This window comes from Aethalodelphis obliquidens, unplaced genomic scaffold, assembly GCF_003676395.1.
Source record: "Aethalodelphis obliquidens isolate GAN/ISIS:26980383/991018 unplaced genomic scaffold, ASM367639v1 scaffold7, whole genome shotgun sequence".
NCBI classification, from domain to species: Eukaryota; Metazoa; Chordata; class Mammalia; order Artiodactyla; family Delphinidae; genus Aethalodelphis; species Aethalodelphis obliquidens.
The window spans coordinates 44,505,689-44,531,137 of NW_020837951.1; the positions used below are offsets into that span (position 1 = coordinate 44,505,689).

Here is a 25,449-nt window from a genome sequence, read left to right on the forward strand (position 1 = left end):
AACACAGCAATTAACTGGGAGTATAAACAGAAACAAACATAGCCATTAACTGGAAGTATAAATAGAAACAAACAGATCCAAGGTCTGCCAACCAGTTTGCTCAAATATTTCACCAACAAATTTAGTCAGGAAAGTGCAAAAGAAAGCATTTGAGGTTCCTTTTTACATTCTATAAAAACACCCTAGGGCTTCCCTGGTGGCACAGTGGTTGAGAGCCCGCCTGATGATGCAGGGGACACGGGTTTGTGCCCTGGTCTGGGAGGATCCCACATGCCGTGGAGCGGCTGGGCCCGTGAGCCATGGCTGCTGAGCCTGCACGTCCGGAGCCTGTGCTCCGCAACGGGAGAGGCCACAACAGTGAGAGGCCCGCGTACCACACACACAAAAACAAACAAACAAAAAAAACACCCTGCTTTGAAGATGGCTAAAAATAATTGTCTCCCTTGTGTGTGTGGATATGAAGGGTGAGGTAAAGGAGAAATATTTTGCTTTCTATATTCAGAACGGGCAATCAGCATACCTGCCTGCCCCTAAGGAAGGTGTATTCACTGCTGTCCTAGAATCAGTAGGAGTGACCACATGAAGACTGTTGTTCAAATGAGACTTCACACCCACCCCTCCCACCACAAAGGGCTGTAACTAGATACTCCCTTGCCTACCAGGGATCTAGCAACTGAGAAACATTTTGCACCCTCAGTCTATGACCAGCTGGAGAAGTTGTTTATTTGGGATTTCAAAGGTTAGAGGAGTGTAGAAATGCTTAGTCTTTTAAAATCCAGAATGATATGGCCCTTAGACCAGGTAAGTGGGGCCCATGTGTTGAGCCCCAGGTCTCACTCATTTCCCTCCCCCCACTTTCTCTCCTCCCCTCCACCTCCTCCCCTCCGCTCCCCTAGGAGCTCTGAATTGCCTTCCTTGAAATTTCTAAGTCCCCTTCCAGTGTTTGGAACTGGTGCCTGATGTCAGCCCTATTGGTCTAAGGAAGTATCTAATGCTAAAGTCCAAAGGAACCTGAGAAGTGATTTAAATCAAACCCTCTTGTTATACAGATGGAGAAACGGTCCCAGGGGCAGCAGTTAAGTACCCTAACTAAGGTCCCTTGCTGTTAGAAGTGGAAGAAGGATTAAAACCCAGGACCCTTGTTTATCAATCCTGTGCACTTTTTACTTTACTCTGCTGATTTCTACGAAAGTCTGCTTTGTCCCCCTTCCAACTAGAAGTGCGTCTCACTGCTCAAGTGCCTCAAACTGCCCTAATGTTCATTTAATGAACATCACTGCCCCAAACATTAATTAACATAACAAGGCAAGGTTACTTCATCACAAAAGAAAGGGGGGCTAGTCTAAAAAAAACAAAGAAGAAAGAAAAGAAAAAGAAAAATGTTCTAAGCGTTGAATAAAGTAAAACCATAAGTATTTCCCTGGAAACCTTAGGTTCTTTCAAGAATGTTACAATGCATTTTCTTAAGCCAAGGAGTCAAGTTCAAGTACATCCAGCATCCATGACCACTCCATTAAGAGGAGGCTCAGAGTAGAACATGCCCTAGGCTGGCAATGACTCATTGATTTCTCAGCCACAGCAGGAAGCAGAAAGGCCTCAGGAACCAGATAACTGAAAATACACAAAGTACAGCCCAAGTAAAGCCACCGCTGCCATACTTACCGTAGTTGCTTGGGATTAGTCCCGTCCTGCCTTTGGAGGTGCCTTTCCACCAATTGGTATCACTCTGGTGAAAGAAGAGTTAAATTAAGTGGGACCGAATCCAGTTTACATTCAGTCATTTTAAAAACCATGTGGCGCATATTGGCCTCGTTTTGGCCTTTTCAAAGGGTAGAGCAGTTGACACTTTTTGTTTTATTTTAGATAAAATACAACATACTTCCAATTCAAATGCAGCGTTACTGCTTTACCAAATGTCCATCAGCCCTGGTCACACTGATCAAGCTTCCTCACTCCCTAGTTATGGATGTCCATTCCCCTTATCATTAAATTACAAATATACACACATCTGCCTGCAAAAACTCAAAGACACTTCATCATAGAGACTCCACATTCAAACAAACAGAGATAAATATGAAAGAGAAGGGGAAAAATTATGTTTAGTTTAGACTATCTGTAGGATTTTTTGGTCCAGAGTCTAATTTCTCTTAGTCTCAAGATATGCATATATTTGGTTTTCTAAAGATCTCTTTATTTCACCTTTGCTTTTTTGGTAACTTTTTATCATAGAAAAATTCAAACCTATACCAAAGTAGAAGGAACCGTATAAGGAACCTACACATACCCATTTCCTAACTGCATGAACTATTTACTCATGGCCAATACTGTTTCATGCATAACCTCACCTACAACCTCCCTCCCCTTCAGATTATCCTGAAATAAATTCTAGACATCATATTCTTTTATCTGTAAATATTTTAATACGAATCTCTGAAAGATAAGGACTTTTCCATAATAATAACACCATTATCATGTGTTATTTTGTTTGCTAGCTTAAAATTTTTTCAACAATAATTCCTTAATATCATCAAATATCTACAATACTCAGAATTTCCAGTATGTCTTATAATAAAGTCCATACAGTATGATTGATCGATTTGCCTCTTAAGTCTCTTTCAGTGTATAGTTTCCCCCTTCATTTTTTTTTCACTCCTTCACAATAGACTTTTCATAGAAACTAGTTTGTTCCGAAGAGTTTGGAAGAGTCTGGATTTTCCTTGTTGTATCCCTTGTTACAAAAAAATGTGTTCCTCTGCTCCCTGTATTGCCTATAAATCGGTCATTAGTTCTAGAGGCTTAATTAGATTCAGATTCAATTTTTTAGCAAGACTATTTCATGTGTAGCATTGATTCTTCCATCAGGAGACACACAATGTCTCTCTTTTTGTAACATTAGTAACCACTGATGAGCATTATTTGGATCCATTATTTCATAAGGGTTGCAAATGGTGACAGTCTAATTCTATCATTCCTTCTTCATTTAAATAACTAGAATATTACTTTAAAGACGAACTTTCCCTCATCAACTCTCAGGTTACCCAGAGATAAAGTTCATGGAGAAAGGCAGAATAAATACTGATTCTTTTCCTTTAGAGTTGTCAGAATAAATACTGATTCTTTTCCTTAAGAGTCATCAGAATAAAAAGTTGGTTCCCTAGCATTCTCTCAGGTTGACCAATGATTTTTGTTTTTAAGTATCATTAGGAGCTCATGGATTTAAACAGAGTAGATTTGTTTCAATCCTTGGGATTGTTGCCCTAACTGATTGCTCAAATTGTCCTATCTTTGACCAGTGGCAGCCTCTTCAATTTAGTTCTGTGTCCTTCCAGTGTGACCCTAGTAGTCTTTGGGAGTTTCCTTGCTTTCTAAGAACGAGATGTCCTGGGATTATCTTGTACCTTTCCTGCCCCCAACCTGGTACCAGACATTTCTCAAAGGAACTTTGTTCCTTTTAATGGGAAATAACATATTATTATTAGGTTGGTCTTTTTTTTTTTTTTTTTGGCCTTTTCAAAGGACAGAGCAGAAATCTTCTTGTTTATTTTATTTTAGATAATATACAACATACTTCCAATTCAAATGCAGAGCGACTTAACTTCATTGATCTTACATCTATCTGTACATCCTTTCTTGCAGGCTGAAACTGCCAGTTTTCTACATCATTGACTTAATGACTCATTTGCTCTAAACTGCAGTACACATGCATCAATCTCAGAATAACAATACCAACACTTCTCCAACATCATGATTAAAAACTGTTTATAATTTGGGGTAGAAGTTCTTTTTGTTCTTCATATTATTCTACTAGAGATATTCAGTTGAAATGCTGAGTTTTAAAGTCACTTGGAATAGTTCCTCTCTGTGTGTCATGCCAAATACCTGGGGTACAACTAAGTTCATTTGATTCATTCTGCTTTTAATTTTTAGGGATTGCTTTTTATCATTTAATTTAATTCTATAACTATGCAAAAGTTTACATGATTCCAAAGACAGATCTCCAAAACAAGGTGTAATTTTTAAAAAGTCTATATTCCATCTATGTTTCCTCTACCCTTTTCCCTTTCCTTTCAGAGAAGAAACTACTTTTTAAAAATTTATGACTCCTCCTTTGACTTTTTATTTTAAATTGAGGAAAATATGTATATCCTCTCACCCTTTCTTACTTACATAAGTAAAGGCACACTATCCACATTTTTTTCACCTTGCTTTTGTTCACTTAAATTACTCCATAATATCATATAGAGATATTCCTCACTTCTTTTTATAGCTGCATAATACTGTTTGTAGATACAGCAAAGTTTATTGAACTATTTTCCTATTGATGGAGTAAGGGCTACTTCCAATCTTACGTTATTACAAATTATGCTCAGTGAGTGAACTTGGGTATATGTATTTCTATACAGATATACATGTAAATAATGTACAATATTACAGCTATACAAAATAGTCTTATACATCTTTAGTTCATGCGTGTTATGACAAAATATTGGCTGGGCTTACCATGTCAGTAATGTAGATAATATCACCTTCTTCAAAGTACAATTCATCTGGCTAAAAAAAAAAAAAAAAATTAAGTTTTACTCCATGTGATTTTTTCATGAATTAGAATACAATGATGATGATAATTATACAAATTCCACATTCTAAAATCCTTATAGACAGCGTAGTTTTTATATACTTAAATCTGCACATAAACCATATAACATTATTGACAAGCTAACACATGCACAGAAATGTGAATTTTCCCATGATAAACTTTAAAGAATATAAGAAATAAGAATTCCTCGCCACACACCCACACACCTTATTTTCTTCCCCAATGAAAGCAAGGCATTTTTATACCAAAATAGAATATTAATAAAACTTTTTCATTGTAAAAATTTCAAAAGGTGATATATATTTTTTCATAAAAGGATAAATGTCTAGAACTAAAACCATGAAAAATAGCTAGAAGCTTGGCTCTCTCCTAAACGATTAGCCTTCAGTCCTTAAACACTTTCATATCAACATCGCTCTCTACTTATTTTGAGAAAACCATTATCTTAACTCTTCATGTTCAGAGAGAATGAATATCTTATATATGAGAACAGTTAATACATAATTCAATCATTAATAAGACTAAAGAGGGCTTCCGTGGTGGCACAGTGGTTGAGAATCCGCCTGCCGATGCAGGGGACACGGGTTTGTGCCCCGGTCCGGGAAGATCCCAAATGCCGCAGAGCGGCTGGGCCCGTGAGCCATGGCCGCTGAGCCTGCGCGTCTGGAGCCTGCACTCCACAACGGGAGAGGCCACAGCAATGAGAGGCCCGCGTGCCACAAAAAAAAAAAAAAAAAGACTAAAGAGCCGAAAGATATGAAGCAGTAACTCGTTCTAGATCTTAAGCAAGCTCTAAGGGGTTAATTAATTACACAGACAATACATGCTCTTATACCAGCCAAATGTCCTACAAACTCCCTGAATAAAGCCAAGCACTTTAATTAAATATCTTTTTCCCATCAGTAGATAACACTTATCAGCATGACTGTATGAGTAAATAAAATGTCTAGGGAGTTCCCTGGTGGTCCAATGGTTAGGACTCAGCGCTTACAGTGCTGTGGCCCAGGTTCAATCCCTGGTCAGAGAACTAAGATCCTGTAAGCCGCCCGGCGTGGCCAGAATATATATATATGTATATTTATGTCTACTGATGAGCAAGTTTCAGATATTGGGAAATGTTTACATTGTCATGCTAAGTGAAGAATGTAGGGCACAAAATTTTACATAGGATAAGATCATGAGCACATATTAGTTTCATAATGCTGGTTGGAAAAAAAATTTTTTTAAAGGCTTTGATATTCGATTCCAGTTACTGCTCCACACAAATAAAAATTATGCTAGTGAAACAAATTATTTCATTCTTTCATTTTCCTTTTGTTTATCTCTCTCAGCTGCAGACTACGGCAGTAAATGTGACTCTGCAACAGTCATTTACTGAGTTTCAAAGATGATCTCTATTCTTTTTATAACTATTTCCCCGTGAATATAGATAAAGACTATATCAGCTATATCATGCTTTAAGCAACCACAATTCATAAATATTTAGATGCAATATGCATTCAAATATAAAAATTAGCAAATGATGATTAATGAAACTAAAAAATGTGAGTTCCTCTAAAAAGCACTTTCTGAAGCATTTCTTAATTTACACTTCGATCTACAGAGACTAGACTTACACATAGCATATCTATACAAAATTAGTTGAGCCTGTGTAGATCAATGACATACATTTTAATATTATTGGAAATAGGCATTTGGAAGAAAAAAAGTAAAGCCTTCTAAGACTTTTCTCAATTTTTCCCTAAAATGTCCTGATGATCTATGATCAATATTACTACCAATATGTGATGGATATAGAAAGTGATTAGGGAAACAAATTGTTTACTTTAGCACTTCCCTGCCGTTAACTGGCTCACTTCTCAGAGGCCAGAAAGGTGACTCACTGCCACCATAGCATCCCAGCTGGTGGGATGGAGTAGCCATCCTTACAACAGTAAGGAATGGGTGGGGAGAATGAAGCAGGATGCAAGGAAGTAAAGAAAACAGAATATATGTGAAATCTTAGCATTTTTTTGGAGTGACTGAGTTTCTTGGAGTTTTGAAAGAGTTCAATGTCTTGAAGAGAAGCTAACCTTGCCCACTTACGTCTAACAATCAATCCTCCTCAATCAGTGCTTACGTTGAAGTGAAGGAGTCATGTCTAAAATCACAAAAGTCAAGTTTGCCTGAATTTCCACACTTAATAAGATCATTCACCCTTGAAACAAAAGGCACATTTTGAGAAAGTGCCAAACACATAACTTAAAAAACAAAGAACATACACAAGTCTCTGTAATTAGTCTTCCTCATAAAAAGGAATAAAGCCTGGAAGAATGGGAAGTCAGTGTTTAATGGGTACAGAGTTTTCTTTGGGGACAGTGAAAATATTTTGGAACTAGACAGAGGTAATAGCTGTACAACATTGTGATTGTACTAAATGCTTCACTGTTCACTTTAAATACAAAAAATTGTTAATATGCGAATTTTACCTCAATTTTTAAAATCATATGGTGTTTGTAAATAATTCTTTTCTTTTGTGGTTTGGTAAAATGCATGATTTGGAAACTGTCACCAAGTACAGTCATTTCAAAACTTCTTGCGCTGTTTCGGATTTTAAATTAATGGCTGCTCTTCCATAGCAGTGCCTGCCTCAGCTACCCATTAGATCAGACTTGTTTTTCAACTAAGGGAGCAACAAAAGGCAGTCGATTTCAGTCAGGTAAAAAAAGGTCTTGCTAAGTTTTCATCCTGAGAAAAGAGAGTGGAACGTTTATTTTCTTTTTAATCAATAGCTCCCAGACACACAATGCTACCCCCGCTAAAATATCTTCTTCCAAAGAAGCTAGGGGCGGTTTTTCCTAATGTAGCTGAGGAGGTCGTTTACCAAATTCTTCAGACTGCTGGTGGCAATATAAACAACAAGGTAATTTCATGATTTTAAGACTCAGATAGATTTGTACCTCCGATATTCACACTTTCCATTAAGAAACCACTTGCAGGACACAATGTAAATGTTCAGTGAGGATCGCCTTTTAAATTCCTGGCATGGTATTCATGGACTATGATGGGAAAAGAGTGACACAATCAAGTAAGCACTTGTCTATTTCTGTCTGTTCTTTGGTTTTTAACCACATTCTTCTTTTCCTCTCTCCTTGAACAACCACAAAGCATCAGAACAAGTAAATTGTTGGCCACTGGGATGTTATAGGGATGAGCACCCACTTGGTAATGTATATCCTGTTCCATATATTCTTGGTAACATATAATTCTCAAGGCATTAATTTTGGTTGGTTTATGCAAATATGTATTTTATGAAAAATTTTGGAAAGACCGTGAAATTTTTTGAAAATTTTGAAATTTTGAAATTTTCCACATTTGTCAACCTGGAGCCCTGAGAATTAATAAAAAGAAAAAAAAATCAAATTCTCCACAAATGTTTTCATTTAGCACTTTATAGTATTATCATGTGCCTGGCACTGGTCTGGACACTTAGAATCTCACAGCAACACTGTGAGGTGGGTGCTATTCTTATCATCACATTATAGATGAGAAACTTGTCCAAGGCCATACAGCAGGTACATGGTAGACCCTAAACTTGAACCGTGACACTCAGATTCTGGAGTCCCTGCCCTTCATCACCACCTCTGCTTTCTCTCATACAGAAGGGTCATGCATAACCATTACTGGTTGCCATGGTGTCATGATCAGGATAAAAGGCAATGGCTGTGAAAAATATCTGTTGTTTCTCTCTTCCCCACCCCAACATAATGCAATACAACAAAATCAACAGCAGTGCCTTATACTTGCAAAGCATACTTAACGTCATTTGATCCTACAACAGCCCATTAAGGCAGGGCTGGGTCATGGGTATAATCTCCATCTAACAGCCAGTCTCAGAGAGGTTGAAGAACTTGCCACAAATCACACAGTTAGTGAGTGGTAGGGCTGGGCTCCTACTTCAGCTTTTGGAATCCCATCATAGGGCTCCTTCCCCTACATATAGTGCTATAAACCTAGAGGAGTCCAGCAAATGTTACATGATAGAGAGGAGGATCCTGCTGGTTTCCTTGCAGAAATCAATATACCTCCAGCACACAGGAAATGCTGTTCTCTCTCCATCAGTGCAACACTGGTCTATCCAGTCTTACCAGGCCTCTATATGACACTTTATTGGATTGGGGGTTGGGTAAGAAATAAGAACCAAACAGGGCTGGGTGATGTCAGGACTACCTTGCCTTCATGCACGACAGAGGAGAGAAATGCACTGACAGGAAGAACCAAGAGTGACAAGCTTCCCGGTGGATCACCGAGATGAGTTGGGTATTGCTGTCCCTATCTCCTGAGAGTAGTACAGTAGCTAAAAACTGGACCCAGGTATTTCTGGGGTGCTGTACATGTCAGCGATGGACTCGCAGAGTCCAGCTCAGCCCTTCCAACTTCTTTGTCTCAATGACTTTTAGGTGAGTTTAGGATATCCTGGGGTACACCCATCCCACTAGAGAAGATGGCCACTGGGCCCAGGGGAGAAAGACCAAACCGAGCTTGTCCAAAAGAAATTCTCATTCAGAAAAGAATGTTAAGATGAACCTAGTTCTAGGGTGACATTCAAAATACTGAACAACTGGTACAGCATGGGCACTTAAGCAGTCAGGAAGACCCCTGGGACCTGATCAGCCAGACACCTCCCCTTCAACGTCTGTATTGAGGGGAGATGGAGAGGAGCAGAGTGTGGGAGCAGCAGGGCATGAGGTAGCCATTACTGACCATCCAGCACACACAGGACGAATTAGCGGCACTGCTCTACAGCCTAGGATGCTTGGGACCATGGATATTAAAAATAGCATTTTAAATGTGGAATATTCAAAAAACCTAGTGAATTAAATGTCTGTTTTCTCCTGCGCATTCAATAATAACCAAGACTTTTAAAAAGCTGTAGAGGGACCTCCCTGGTGGTGCAGTGGTTAAGAATCTGCCTGCCAATGCAGGGAACATGGGTTTGATCCCTGGTCCAGGAAGATCCCACATGCCACGGAGCAACTAAGCCCGTGTGCCACAACTACTGGGCCTGTGCTCTAGAGCCCACGAGCCACAACTACTGAGCCCATGTGCCACAACTACTGAAGACTGCGTGCCTAGAGCCCGTGCTCCCAAACAAGAGAAGCCATTGTGATGAAAAGCCCGCGCACCGCGACGAAGAGTAGCCCCAGCCCGCCGCAACTAGAGAAAGCCCTCACACAGCAACGAAGACCTGATGCAGCCAAAAATAAATAAATAACAGTAGAGAGACTCCATCCTGGAAAAGAACTGGAGGTGAATTAAAGTAATCAATACATCAACCAATCAAAAGTATGTGTTAAGAGTCTATGAATATAGCAACCACTACTCCTTCTAATAGTAACAATGACTCCTTAACAGTAACAGCAGCTTTACACAATCTCACTTAATTCTCACTAAAACCCTATGAGATTATTATTATTTTCACTTTACAGATGAGTACACTGAGGCACAGAGGTTAGGTAATTTCTGAATTTACCAGGTCACACAGCTGCTAAAAGAGGCAGAGCGGGTCCTAAAAGCTACTGTAAGTTCTAAACCCCTGTGTTCTGCACCCTAGACACTGTGCTGGTGAGCAAGACTGCAATGCCAAGTGCAGAAATTCAGAGGCGGGAGAGACATCCCACTCCTCCATGGGGTGATCAGAAAGTCTTTATGGAAGAGGAAGTGTGTGATCAAAGCTTAGAGAGGTGCAGAGCCATGAGTTCAGACATGAGTTGTACTGTGCACCAAATCCAGACTGGAATGGTCCACGAAGGGGAAGGAGTGGAGGATGGCAGGACTAGAAAGGGGGCTGGACCACAGAGGACTCTGTCCCTAGTCAAATGAAGGGTTGAAGCAGCTGATGACCATTTAGGACAGAGGAAGTATCTAAATGAAATCACTTTTGGTTTTTATGTCAATTTGAAAGTGAAAAACCGAATACTTACAGTTCTGGGTTCAAACGTATAAAGAGCTCTGAACACTTTAACTTGCCCTGAAAGAAAGGAAAGAAAAAACACATGATCAATTCTTTCATTTCTAAATTTGCTGTAAACAGTATTTTCCTTTATATTCTTCAGAATTCCTTAACTAAAAGCCCCTATGAGAAATTTATTTTGGAATTAAGTGTTTTTTCTGCATAGGAGGTATTTTTAAAATATTTGTTAAATGAAAGTATGAATAAACACATACCTTCCCCCTCTCAAACAACAGGAGCTACCTAATTATTTGTGCTTAGCTTCTGTCCTATGTAGAACCTCTCCAACCCTAAGATCTAAGTTTAAAAACAGAAAGGTGAGAGTTTAACATAAAGAGATACTTAATGGGACAATCAACAGTAGTTGAATATTCTTAAATTAATGGCTTAGGATTTTATATTTTCCAAGAGAAAAGAAAATATCAGGGAGAAAAATTGTACCTGTTGGAGAAATCTGTGATTCCATTAAGTCCCACAACAGAGTTCAATAACTATCCAAAAATGAGTCATGTTCATGAGAGCTGTCCATTCTGCCAAACCATCTCTCTCTTTCTATGTCCCTTTGCTGCATTTCCATAACACCTGGTATCAGAATAACTGATTTGCTGGCCTGTCTCATTTGAGGGCAGGAACCCTGACTTGTTCAATCTCCTGGCATCTACCTGACATATAGTACGAACTTAATAAATGCTTGCTAAATAAATATATAAGTATAAGAACAAATTCAAACAGTGTTGGAAAAAGCCTACACATATCAAAATAGAAGAACTACCTACTTAAAATGTGATAACAGTTCAGTTTCAGTACTGGAAGAACCTTTAGAGATGACCACCTAGTCCAAGGGCATTATTCAGAACAGTGGTCCCCAAGGTGGGACACAGGAAGACTACTTCAGAAATTATGTACATTTTTATCTTATTCATTTTCATTCCTATTTTAACATGTTTTAAAATATAACAGCATGATTGGGACTTCCCTGGTTGTCCAGTGGTTAAGAATCCACCCTCTAATTCAGGGGATGCAGGTTCTATCTCTGGTCGGGGAACTAAGATCCCACATATCGCGGGGCAACTATGCCCACATGCCACAACTACTGAGCCCATGAGCTCTGGGGCCCGTGTGCCACAACTAGAGAGAAGCCCACGCACCGCAACGAAGAGCCTGAGTGCTGCAATGAAAAAAATCTTAGTTGCGTGCCGCAACTAAGACCTGATGCAACCATAAATAAATAAATAAATATTTAATAAATAAGTAAATAAAATATAACAGCATGATAGAATACATATACAACTTATAAATACATTTACTGGGAGTAGTCAAAACCTTTTGCTGATAGAATGTTAAGCATTATGAGGGTAGGTGTTTTGTTTTATGAATGATATATCCAAGTACCTAGCACAGTGCCTGACACATAGGAAGCACTTAATAATTATTTATCGAATGAATGAAGAATGGATGAATTAAGGAATGGAAACATGTACTCAAAAAAAAAGTCTGAAAACCAGCAGTTTAGAACAGCACTGTCCAATACAACTTTATGCAATGATGGAAAAGCTCTACATCTGTGCTACTCACATATAGCTACTGAGCACTTGAAATATGGCTACTGACGAACTGATTTTTACACATTATTTAATTTGAACAAGGTTAAATTGCCACAAGTGGCTGGTGGCTAGCATACTGGATGACACAAATTTAGAACATCAGAAAATGAGAAATGACATGATGTCCATTAAGAAGGGACTATGTAAATCAACTCTGATTCAACCTTATGATAAAGTCATTTAAAAAGAATGCTGCAGACAGACCCACAGACACTGATGTAGCAAAAAGCCTGCAAAATATTCAGTGGAAAAAAAAAACCACGTTATAGAACAGTATGCCAAGTACCATCTATTTACGTTGACAGCACACAAACATCTTGAGTGGAAACACCAATTATGGGAATCTTCACATTCTACTTTACACGCATTGTTTAAATTTATTACACTGAGCGTGTATTACTTTTATTATCAATGAAAACAATAAAGATACTTTCACTGCGGGTATAGCGGGGTGGGAATCATTCTTTCTTCTAAATGCCCTAATATAGAAGAGCCGTTCAAATCCCCTGTTACTTAGTGTGGCTGCAAGAAAACATTATTTCTGCGATCTGAATTCTAGTGCAACTTCTAGAAGCAAAAGTGAAAACTCTTTTTTGTTTGGAGTTTGTTTTTTACCCCACACCCTTAGGCCTAAGAAAGGAAACATTAAATGGAAGGAGGAGCTGCCAGGAGAAATATTTTCTGCTGACCTGTCTCTGAGAGGAGAAATTAACTATCTTGATTACTTCAAACTTTCCAAAGAGAAGTTACACAAGGAAGCATCCACTCGTGACCAAACTCAATAATGACAGAATTTTCTTGCTCCTTTGAGGGAAGGGCAGGGATGAGACAGGCTATGTATGATTTTGGAAACAAGATCCAATGTCAACTTAACGAGCTTAGAGAAAATTCAGTATAAATTTTAAAACCTGGAAAAAGAAAACTTGGAGTGTGACTAAGCCGCTGAATTTTGTAACTGTATCTTTTGCGATTGTCTTACTTAAAACGTTCACAACTTAAGAGGAAGTTGGAGATTTATTTGCATCTCGATTTATACTAAACAGAGGACATCAGGCAACCCTCTAGGCCATTATACGAGGGAACGCTCTCTCTATGTAATGCTGTAGAAAACACTTTCACATACACGATCCTTTTTCTCAATTAATGTTGAGACATTAGCCCCTTGTGGGTCCCTTTTAACTCATATATTATAAAAGTTCTAGGCCTTAATTTATTCCATTCCCAAAGCTGAGTCAAGTAGAAATGAAAGAATACAAAGAAGCAGGCAGAGGTTATGAAATAGCATAAAGAAGCAAAACAGATGACTTTCAACCCTGGATATAGCCTCTCAAGAGAACAGCAATTAATAATACTTAATTCACTGATCATTTTTACATCATATTTAATTCAACTGTGTGCAAGATTCTATAGCACAGGTTTACACAGAGTACTAAAGGGGAAAAAATCAGGGTACTCTGTGTTTCTATAGTATTGTCCTTGCAGACATCCAAAACACAAACAAACAAAAAAACAATCTTAATAAGTCATCAAGAGCAGGCACTGATCAATTCCAAACATATTTAATGAAGGCAGATTCACAACGTAAAATAGTTGTGTTCTTGTATGTGCAGAGAGGCTAAATTAGATGCCTTCTTCAGATACCCTCCATCTTGACCATTTTCTCACAGAAGTTTGGTTACATACAACGAAGGGAGAAAGTGGAACTGAGAAGATGGCATGAATTACCTGAAGTCACCCTGGAATTCACCCTGAATTAAGACTGGAAACAGGCCCAATCTTTTGCCTGATGCTTTACGTGACTCTCATAAACATGAACTAGCATGTGAATGGTGTTAAGGATTTCAGCAGGGCTGGCCTCCTAACATAAGCAAGATAAGCAAATTCCTATGACACCAACAGCTGCTGGCTCCTCACCTTGCCAGGCACACCCTTCTCTTTTCTTTGCAACCCCACCTAGACCCTGTAGTGAAAGGCTGAGTCCACTAGTCATCAGCCAAACACTATTTTCCTCTGGAGTCAGGCTGACCGCTTCCCCTACTACCACCTCCCAACCTCCCCTCCCCCCCGACTTCAATAAACTAATCCTTGTCCATAGCAGTTGAGGCTGATAGAGGGAAGGGGATCTGGGATGGGGTCTCGAACAGGCAACGAGTAAGAGAATTTGCTGTTTCTGAGGTCTGCAAAAAGAATATGTATTGTTGCAGCACTAAGGCCCTGCAGTAGCACATAGAAGGACTTGGGGCTTCCAAACTCAAACATACAATTTCTAATCTACTTTATTCTCTGTTGGTGCAAGAGTGGAGGAAAAGCTTCTAGAGTGAGCCACTAGGACAGCATTAAAAGCAGACTGCTCACCACAATGGATAGACATACCATAAATGGCAAGAAGAATGACTATTCAAAACATCAGAACTTAGTCATCTGTAACAGACCGACTATTTCATTTACATTCTGCTGAACAATGTTGGGAGGCATGAGACATTTTAGATGGACTTCATTTAAAATGGCTATGATAACTACTACACACCCACTATGAAAGTTAAACCCCGAAACACTGACAACGCTAAGTGTTAAGAAGGATATGGAACAACTGGAATTCTCAGACATTACCAGTAGGTGTGTAAACTGGTACAACCACTATAGAAAATTACTTGGCAGTAGCATTAATTCATTTTTTATGTCTTAACATGTCTTTGAGATCTTAAATGCATTTCTGAGGAAGAAAACCATCCTTATTTTGCATACAAAAATGACCCCTCCCAGACAATGTCACTATCCCCAGAGTACAGTGAGTCTCAACATTTTTAAACTCTAGATCATGACATATTAGTAGATGGTAAAACTAATTTAGTGGCTTTTAAAAATATTAAATAAAACAGAAAAGACCAGAGTACTGTAAATAATAGAAATAATTATAGCTTTGTGAAACTTTTGTTTCACTAGGAGGACTGGACAGATGGATGCAGAAATGAATGTTTATTTTAGAAATTTACCAAATACACACTTTGGCATAATGCCAAATGGCCAAATATTAAAACCAACATTTGCCAAAGCTAAATGTTGCCTTTACAGAATGAACTACTGGGAAAGAAGAATAAATCTGAAATTTTATTCAAAAATTAATTATGATTACAATTTTATTATTAAAAATCCTGGTAGACCCATATTTAAAGTTTGATATAAAAGGGCAGGAACCATAATTCCTCAGCACTGTCAACTGCAGCCTGATAAAACTTCTGCAAAACTAAATAAATGTTCTCTCTAAAATGAGGTCTGTGTAAAAGCAAGCTATTATGGTGCTACTTCTGCCAGTGTAGCTGTTTCTGATGATGATTTTGCCACCAAGTTAGTAAGCTGTCCTTCCTCCCTAATAGAAACTGACTGAAGTCAAGACTTACCTCCTCTTCATCTCCCGGGCTTGAAGATTTGCTCAATGCTGGTGATGCAATTTCATTGAAAGCAATCCCACAAAGGAGACAACTGTTTCCCCCAAATTATTAGGGACTGTATTCTCTCAACACTGTCAATCCACACCTATGATTTTTACTATTTATATAATAACATTTGGACATATAAAATTCATAGCCTCACAATCATCATTAATTATCACAATATTTTATTCTCCAATAAAAAATGTACATTTATACTTTCAGTTGACTGAGGGAATTTTCATATATAAAGTACAAAGAGGCCATTTGAATTAAGTTACATGTAGAGTATGCACCTATCTTTCAAAGTGAATATTAAGAGAACAGTAAATCCAAATGGCATGCCGTTTGCATCACTGGCATGGCATAAGGGATACCTATGCAATCTACAATCCTTGATCAAGTACAAGTCTTGGTGTGCCAAAACTGACACTGAAGTAGGCATTCCATCATTTGGTCAGTCATCCAAAGCTGAATGGCAGACTTTGGAAGAAACATGAGGGGAAGGTAAACTTCTGTGTACCCCTATGCTCGTGTGTGTGTGTGTGTGTGTGTGTGTGTGTGTGTGTATTTTTGAATGTACCAGGTCATGAAGTAAAACATATATATTTCTTATTGGAGGTCAAAGTCAAAAAAAGTTTGAAAGCCACTGCTCTAGACTATCTGATCAAGTTAGAAATTTGCTACAGGACTCTAAAGAATGGGTAATATTCTTCTACTTTATGAATCTCAAAATTCAGCCAGCATATAAACTATAATATTCTCCCATCACCCCCAAAAGAGGATATTATAACCAATTTTAGATAATTATAACCAATCAAAAAGAAAGATGAGGAAGAGAATTATTTGAACAAGGAAAAATTATAGAAAAATAAGAATTTACTATGTACATATATTTCTCACATTTATCTAAGCAAATGCAGGGAGTATTAATCTTAATTTATATCCTGTGGGTATAAAAAAATGTGTCTCAGGGTAAGTAAAAGTATTAATGTTATTTCTACGAGGCATATTTAAATTATTCTATTAAACAAGCATGATGAAACAGGATGTTTTCTGCTCAAAAACAAAAAAGAAGGAGTCTATGTGATAGTATCCAAGAGTCAAGGCCATCATTTCTATTGCTGGGGTGAAAGGAAACAGCTGTGCTGTTAGGCCAACACGGGGCTCCCCTGGGCTTTGTGGATTCCAACGCCCATAAATGAGGTGGTCAGTTCAGAACAGGCTTCAGGGTGACGACCTCTATTTGTCAGTCCACAAAAGCCCAGTGCTCTTGAAAAATAAATGTTTTTCTTGCAAAGAAAATCATCATGTGAGTAGAGCAATGTCTAAGAGTTTCCAATGTAAAGAATAAGTTTCTTCCCTCATACTTATATTCTTGGATGAATTAAATCAAATCCAACGAACTCTATTTGCATATACCTTTAAAGGCTATAACTAACAAAAAAGACTATGAACGTCATGTTTTCATCTCTCCTTACTCCACTACCACCTCTCCCCTGCTTCCACCCTATGCAATCCAAAGGGGGAAAAAAAACACTAAAGAATTTGAAACGTGTCTTGACTGCAGCTGCAGGAATGGCAGACTCATTAAAAACAGTAGGCAGTGTGTTTTCTGACAAGAGGGTTCTGTTTATTAACAGTGTGCCTTTCTTATCCATTTTTTCCTTTGCTTTATACTTTGCAGTGCCTTTCGGCAAAGCTGGTTACTTTCACATCTTGAGGGGCCATATCTGCTGGTTATTTTTATTTCTTCTCTGCGGTATAACACAGAAGTCCGTAAGAGCAGGGTTCAAAATTTCAAAAGACAAGCTCACTGCCAACCATGTCTTGACTGGTTAAAAATTAGACAAAAGAGCAATGGCCTGTAAAACCCTTCATCTCTAGACACCGTGCTTCCAGCGTCAGTTTGACAAGGAGACCGGGGAGGAAGAATGGAAGAAAACCATTTATTTCAGTCCTTGGAATTTAAAGAAAAAAGGCCACAGCACCTTCTGCAAAAGGGCAAGATGAGTCTGAGGGCTGACTCATGACAGCAACGCCTGTTTCTGTACAACCTGTGAGCTAAGAATTAAGAATGGGGACATGTGTATGCATATGGCTGATTCACTTTGTTGTACAACAGAAACTAACACAGTATTTTGAAGCAATTATACTCCAATAAAGATTAAAAAAAAAAAAAAGAATGGCTTTACATTTTTAAATGGTTGGGAGGGAGCGGGGGAGGGAGGATCGAAAAAATATTTCATGACATATGAAAATTATCTGAAATTCAAACTGCTGTGTCCATAAATAAAGGTTTTCTGGAACAGAGCCAATATTTGTGTATCCTCTACGGCTGCTTCCCCATTCCAATGGCAGGGTTGAGTGGTTATAACAGAGACCATCTGTGGCCCACAAAGCCTAAAATATTTACTATCAGTACCTTTACAGAAAAAGTCTGCTGCCCTCTATCCCATGGTCCCCCTTTTCCTGTGAAGGACAAGTCAGACCAAAGAAGCATATGTCACAGGCTGAGGAGCTGTTGGGCCTGCCTCTCACTGGCCCCGCAAGCAGTCTGGGGCTCGGCCTCGTCCTACGGGAAATGAGTGCATACATCCAAGATTGAACTAGAAAATTCCCTAACACTGGAACCTCTAATCTAAAAGGGAATGACCCATTTAAGCTCACATTTATGGGACACTTACCACGGACCAGACACCAGGCAAAGTGCTGACTTGCAGCAACTCTTCTAATCCTCAAAACAATCCTGGGACATAAATACTTTATTAAGACTATGTTACAGCTGAGGAAACTGAGGTTAGACGGGGTAACTAGTCCAGGTCTACAGAGCTAGGAAGCGGCAGAGATGAGGTTTAAACCCATGCTGTCTGGCTCCAGGGCTCATGCTCTAAACACTCTGGATGTGACTCCAAAAGATCTGAGCTGTTCATGCTGGCACACGGGATTAAAGGGGTTTAAACAAACGTATACATGTAAAGTACTGAGTGCAGTTCCTGAGGTATTGCATGTGCCCATAGTGTCAGCTTTTATTAATTACTATACGTTTTTACCTTATTCCTTATTCCTTGAGTTTTTATCTTCACTGGCAAGATGGCCTCATCAAAACCCTATATATTACATATATCCTGTATATTAGATATATATATCCTATATTATATATATACCCTATGTATCCTGTATATTAGATAATTTATCATTCACAAGACCCCCACAGAGAAACTGAAATGCTTTTGTTAAGCAAACAAAGCATAACATCTAATATTATATCCCTTAGTGGCTATTAAAAAATTCAATGGGGGGCTTCCCTGGTGGCGCAGTGGTTGAGAGTCCGCCTGCCGATGCAGGGGGCACGGGTTTCGTGCCCGGGTCCGGGAGGATCCCACATGCCACGGAGCGGCTGGGCCCGTGAGCCATGGCCGCTGAGCCTGCGTGTCCGGAGCCTGTGCTCCGCAACGGGAGAGGCAACAACAGTGAGAGGCCTGCGTAAAGAAAAAAAAAAAAAAAAAAAAAAAATTCAATGAGAGTTTTAAGTTGTCATTTTTGAAACCTATAGTCATTGTCCTCAGTCAGCTCAGGCTTCCTCAACAAAATACTATAGACTGGGTGCTTACGCAGCAAACATTTACTTCTCACAGTTCTAGAGGCTAGGAAGTCCAGGATCAAGGTGCTGGTCAATTTGGGTACTGGTGAGAGCACTCTTCCTGGCTGGCAGATGGCTGCCTTCTCACTGTGTGCTCACATGGCCTTTCCTCTGTACAGGCACAGATAAAGAGATCTCTCTTCCTCATCTTACAAAAACACTAATCCCATCATGTGGGCCCCACCCTCATGACCCAATCTAAGCTTAATTACTTCCCCAAGGCCCCATCCCCATCACACTGGGGGTTAGGACTTCAATACATGAATTTTGGGGGGACATAAACATTCAGTCCATAACAGCAATGAATATAGAATTACAGAAATGCATGAACATGTAAATGTATACATATGTTGTTATACAGGTTACCACAATAATAATAAAAAAAGGATTTATGGGGGCTTCCCTGGTGGCGCAGTGGTTTAGAGTCCGCCTGCTGATGCAGGGGACACGGGTTCGTGCCCCGGTCCGGGAAGATACCACATGCCGCGGAGCAGCTGGGCCCCTGAACCATGGCTGCTGAGCCTGTGCGTCCGGAGCCTGTGCTCCGCAACGGGAGTGGCCGCAGCAGTGAGAGGCCCGCGTACCGCAAAAAAAAAAAAGAAAAAAAAAGGATTTATCATGATCTTTAAAAAAATTAGCTTTGGGGGATATGCTTATGTTATGTAAATATAATATCACTGGTGGTAATTTATACATACAATCAGCTATGTAATATAAAGATATTCACAGAAGAAAAACTGGGAGGAAACAACACAATGTAATCTCTGGGTGGTAGAACTATGAGTCATGTTTATTTTCTTCTCTATTTTCTTAATTGTCTACAAAGAATACAAATCCCATACATAACCAGGAAAACATGGTCTCTTTTAATGCCCTATTGAAGGACAACCTAAAAATTATGTGTACTTTATTTATCGGCAGAGTATTTATTAACATGAGTCCTTTTCTTTTTTTTGGCCACACCGCACGGCTTGTGGGATTTTAGTTCCCCAACCAGGGATCGAACCTGGGCCCTCAGCAAGCAGAGCATGGAGTCCTAACCACTGGACCACCAGAGAATTCCCCTCCTTTGTCCTCTTTGACTCTCTGATCTCACTACTAAAAAAAAGAATTGGTGGAAAGACAAGCAACTGTAATGCCAAGTATGCTCACAAAAATTAGAATACAGGGATCATGTAAGCAACACAGACAGTGGGTAAACTCTTAGGTCGGTGCTGGCTGTATGGGAGAGGGCACACACTTTGTTTTTGGAAAAATGACAGGAGTGGCAAAGAGAGGCAGGCGACAGGGTAGGGCAGACCTGGGAAACAGAGCAGTATACAGACAGAGGGGCTGGAGGCCAGAAAGGGTGGCCTAGGAATGTCACGTAGATCAATGTGCCTGAAGCCTGGCAGGAGAAATGGTGAGAGATTAGGCTGGGGACCAGAGCACAGATGGGCTAGAGATTTCTCAAATTTTTCTGATACCCACATTAAGAAATATTTTGCACATCAGGACCAAGGAAACACACACACACACACACACACACACACACACACACACACAAAACGAAAAATTTTTCACCAAAAATACTTATCCTTACATTTACTGTATGAATGTGTGTAACCAGTGTTTAGAGACCAAATGGAAATTTTTCAGATTTAGATATCTGGTACTCCTTGCAATAATAAAATATTCTCAGAATATATTAAAAAATGGCCTTGGAAATTATTTTATTTCAAGAGATTTTTTTTTTAATTTGAGCAAATAATAAATGGACAAGCTTAAACTTCAGACTTCATGAATGACTAATTCCTTGGGAATTAGTACATGGGAAATAAAAATTTGCAAAAACAGCAACAAAAATGATTTTAGCCCTCTATAAAGACACACGCTAGCAAGATAACATGATGATAAAAATGTTTCCTTTATTTAAAGCAGAACCCCTTTAAAACCTGATATAGGGACAAAGATATACACTGTATCTAAAGGAAGAATAAGAGAATCTCTAGAGATATAGAACAGAGCTTAAGTAAAGTACTCACTTCATGCTTACTGGATGGACACACAGGGGCCAAATCTGTAGCAAGAGCATTTTACTATTTCTAGTTAATCCTAGAACTCTTGTATAATAATACAAACTCTGGATGTGTGAAAAATATTATCAAACACAACAGGAAAAAGTAATTAGATGGCAAAGAATAAGCAATAACCTTGAAACTGAGCCCCTCTCAGTTCAGAAAAAGAATTAAAATTTTCTTCTGCAGCACATATGAGAGACTCTGAAAAAGTCCCTATCCACCACAAACAATAAATGCTGGAGTGGGTGTGGAGAGAAGGGAACCGTCTTGCACTGTTGGTGGGAATGTAAATTGATACAGCCACTATGGAGAACAGTATGGAGGTTCCTTAAAAAACTAAAAATAGAACTACCATACAACCCAGCAATCCCACTACTGGGCATATACCCTGAGAAAACCATAATTCAAAAAGAGTCATGTACCACAATGTCCATTGCAGCACTATTTATAATAGCCAGGACGTGGAAGCAACCAAAGTGTCCATGGACAGATGAATGCATAAAGAAGATATGACACATATATACAATGGAATATTACTCCGCCATAAAAAGAAACTAAATTGAGTTATTTGCAGTGAGGTGGATGGTTACCTAGAGTCTGTCAGACAGAGTGAAGTAAGTCAGAAAGAGAAAAACAAATACTGTATGTTAACACATATATATGGAATCTAAAAAAAAAAATGGTTCTTAAGAACCTAGGGGCAGGACAGGAATAAAGACAGACGCAGATGTAAAGAATGGACTTGAGGATAAGGGGAGGGGAAAGGGTACGCTGGGATGAAGTGAGAGAGTGGCATGGACTTATTATATACACTAGCACATGTAAAATAGATTGCTAGTGGGAAGCAGCCACATAGCACAGGGAGATCAGCTCAGTGCTTTGTGACCACCTAGAGGGGTGGGATAGGGAGGGTGGGAGGGAGACCCAAGAAGGAGGAGATATGAGGATATATGTATATGTATAGCTGATTCACTTTGTTTTAAAGCAGAAACTAACACACCATTGTAAAGCAGTTATACTCCAATAAAGATGTTTAAAAAAAAAGTCCCTATCCAAAATTATAACAGAACCAAAACCAGGAAAGTGAATTCAGAGAGGCCATCTATAGGAAACCAACAAGATGTCTAAGACATTCATTCCTTCTAAGATCATCTAGTCACTAAGACAACAGCTTTTAAACTGGAAATTGTTTCCCTAATTGCATCCTTTCTCAAGTCACACAACAGTACTCCTTCAAAAGGTTTATGAAGTATTCCAAAGGGTCATGTTCCTGGCATGAAAGTGGTGAACCTTGCCCAGTGGCCCCAGAAACGTTGGACATGACACCTCTAGTGGAAGCTATGCCCATCGGCCATTCCAGGGCCAGATCTGGCATTGTTGAAGACTCAGCCCTGGCAAGGGGATGCCCTAGGTGATGTGTTCCTCTGTCCAACTCACCTGGTCCTGAAAGTCAAGATTGTCTATGGAAGGGAGGGGCTACAGCTGGAAGGTCTGGGAAGACCCAAAGAGACCAAGTGACTCCTGGAAAAGGTCAGGGGAGAATCTTAACCCCAAGAAATGTTCAGGTATTTTCCCAAACCAGATCAGCTGTTGGGAGGAGGAACAGAGGAAGAGAGAAGGGAGTCCTTAGGATTTCCCCTAGAGAAGGACAAGGTTACAGAGAGACAAACAAAAAGCTCTAGTTTTCTGGGGTTATAATTAACATAGGGTAATAATTACAGGACCATTCTTATGAAAATCTCCTTTCTACTCAAGGCCTTGGGCAGGAGCTGTGATAACATCCCTGAGGGTTCTACACTTACTTTCAGTGACTAACCTCAGCCACTAGAAGGCCAAGGCACCTTTCACACCTACTCCTGAGACTGCAAATTGCTCTGGACTTTTTCTTAACTCTTTTTCATTAATGGATGCCCAGAAGATCACTTCTCTTTTTTATTAACACACGGTCATGGGGGAAGGCAAAGTATTGAAACATTGGAATTTGTTCTTAAACTTCTAGGAGTACTGCTGGTCCCTTCCCTTGAGCTTGCAGAACTATTTGTTGTTTACAATGTGGATGGGTAGACAGTGAAAATAACCTCTCTGCCTACAGGGACAGAAGAGGGAAAACTCCACGCTCTCTAGGGCAGTGGCTTTCCACCAATAGGCAACGGTCATCCAAATTGCAGGCTTTCATAATAATTACTAGGAATTTGCCCTCCTTCAGTACCCACCGTCCAGATGCAGAAGTACCCCGCCTTCTCTTGTCATCTGTCCTAACAAATTGAAGTTCTCTACCTATAGTCTTGAAGATGTTTAGTGGAAAATTAACACTCAAGAGCACTATAATAATTTTTAACTATGAAACAAATTTTGTGTGTGTGAGTTCTAAAGTTATAGCAATAAAACTTATTCCCATCAGTACAATTCTATGTTCTTAACACTGTCATTATATCAGAAGCCCTGTAAGCATGTAAATGTTATTTTCTTTAAAAAGTTGGTTTCTTGTGTCAGATCTACACAACTGACAGAGCGATGGGTGGGCTGAGAACCACTCTCTTAGAGGAAGACTGTCAATCCTCTTTTAGAGAGAAGCACTGAAAACCCTCCTTCCTGGAATGAAATGTGAGAATTTCTATACGGCGAGGTCTGAACTTGAATTCATGGCTTAAAACTATCACCTCCAATAAAGACAGGAAAAAAAAACAAGGAGAAAAGGGGATTCTGAACAGTATTTTACACAGAGAATTAATTTCTAAAAACTAGCCAAAGGGCTTCCCTGGTGGCACAGTGGTTAAGAATCGGCCTGCCAATGCAGGGGACATGGGTTCAAGCCCTGGTCCAGGAAGATCTCACATGCCGCAGAGCAACTAAGCCCGTGTGCCACAACTACTGAGCCTGCCCTCTAGAGCCTGTGAGCCACAACTACTGAGCCTGCATGCCACAACTACTGAAGCCCGCGCACCTAGAGCCCGTGCTCTGCAACAAGAGAAGCCACCACAAGAAGCCCACGCACCACAACGAAGAGTAGGCCCCCCTCACCACAACTACACAAAGCCTGTGCGCAGCAATGAAGACCCAATGCAGCCCAAAAAAACAAAAAACAAAACTAGCCGAAGATATATTCTTAGATCTCAAATCTATGGAGCTGATATTATTGAGTTATAATTAATGTTATACATTTTCCAAACACAAACGTCCACATGATGGCTACATTTTGCGAGGGTCTTACTGGAATCCGTGCATGCAGACCCCAGACACATTTCTGCAGAGCCATCCCAATGTTGCCTTCTAGGCAGCTGCAAAAAAAAAACAAACCCAAAACTCCACTGCCCTGTGTAGCCAGAGACCTAAATGAAATCAGATCAGACCTAATTAAGAATATATTATGTCCCCACCCTAACCCACTTCCCATCTTTCTCTCTCTTTTCTCTCTCTCTCATAGAAATCTGGATTTATGAACTGCCTTTAAAAAGTATTTAATTCCTCCATGTTTGCATTCCCGTGGCACTGAACACTGATAGTAGCAGGAAGATGGGTAGGGCTTATCGAAAATGTCCAGGGCCTCTATAAAAAGCACAGGATGAAATCATGTAGAAACTTGGGGAATTATCTGAAAAGTCAGTCTAAGGCAATAAAGATTCAGAATCAGATTTAGAATCAAACGAAAAACTGAGGCCCAGAGTAGTCTAGGGACTGCTTATCAAAGTGACCTAGCAAGTTAATAAAAAAAAAAAAAACTGGGACCAGAACTTCACCCCAAAACTAATGTCCATTTCCCATTACTACATTCTGCATCCCTCTCCTCCAGGTCACAGCTTGGTCCTAGAATATCTGCCCTAATTAGCCCATCTTTATGCTTAAATTCCTATTACTAAAGGCTAGTTCATTTGAAAAGCGAATTTCTGTCTCAGGAATCTTACTTATAGCTTATTTTTTAATGTAAGCACATTGGGGAAGGGGATTTTGATAAATCAATGATTGGTTTAATACTGCAGGTGAATTTACTCATCAGATGTGAAGCAGTGAGTTTATTCTCAGAGGCCCGTGGAACTAAGACAAGAGGAAACCAAGTTCCAGGTGATGTCAGCAACGAAAACCAGAATGGTCCTGAGCGGGATATTATAAGGCTCTCTGGGAATGTGG

The 25,449-nt window shown here is 39.5% G+C and overlaps 1 protein-coding gene and 1 non-coding gene across 3 annotated transcripts in view; one reads left to right on the plus strand and one right to left on the minus strand.

The window, feature by feature from the left end:
- The window catches only part of OSTF1 (osteoclast stimulating factor 1), a 49,017-nt gene that overhangs the window by 16,446 nt on the left and 7,122 nt on the right, over positions 1-25,449 (minus strand). Inside the window, exons 1-4 of one of the 2 annotated variants that reach the window (XM_027105668.1) lie at positions 10,561-10,607; positions 7,799-7,967; positions 4,501-4,551; positions 1,663-1,726 (exon numbers count right to left, since the gene is read on the minus strand). In XM_027105668.1, coding sequence (XP_026961469.1) covers positions 1,663-1,726; positions 4,501-4,551; positions 7,799-7,822 — 139 coding nt within the window. In that variant the 5' untranslated portion in view covers positions 7,823-7,967; positions 10,561-10,607. Of the gene's footprint in view, positions 1-1,662; positions 1,727-4,500; positions 4,552-7,798; positions 7,968-10,560; positions 10,608-25,449 lie in introns of those variants that run through there. The other variant, XM_027105667.1, reaches the window with a different exon arrangement.
- On the plus strand, positions 5,553-5,624 carry TRNAV-UAC (transfer RNA valine (anticodon UAC)). Its single transcript has one exon. It is a non-coding gene; the product is annotated as a tRNA-Val (tRNA).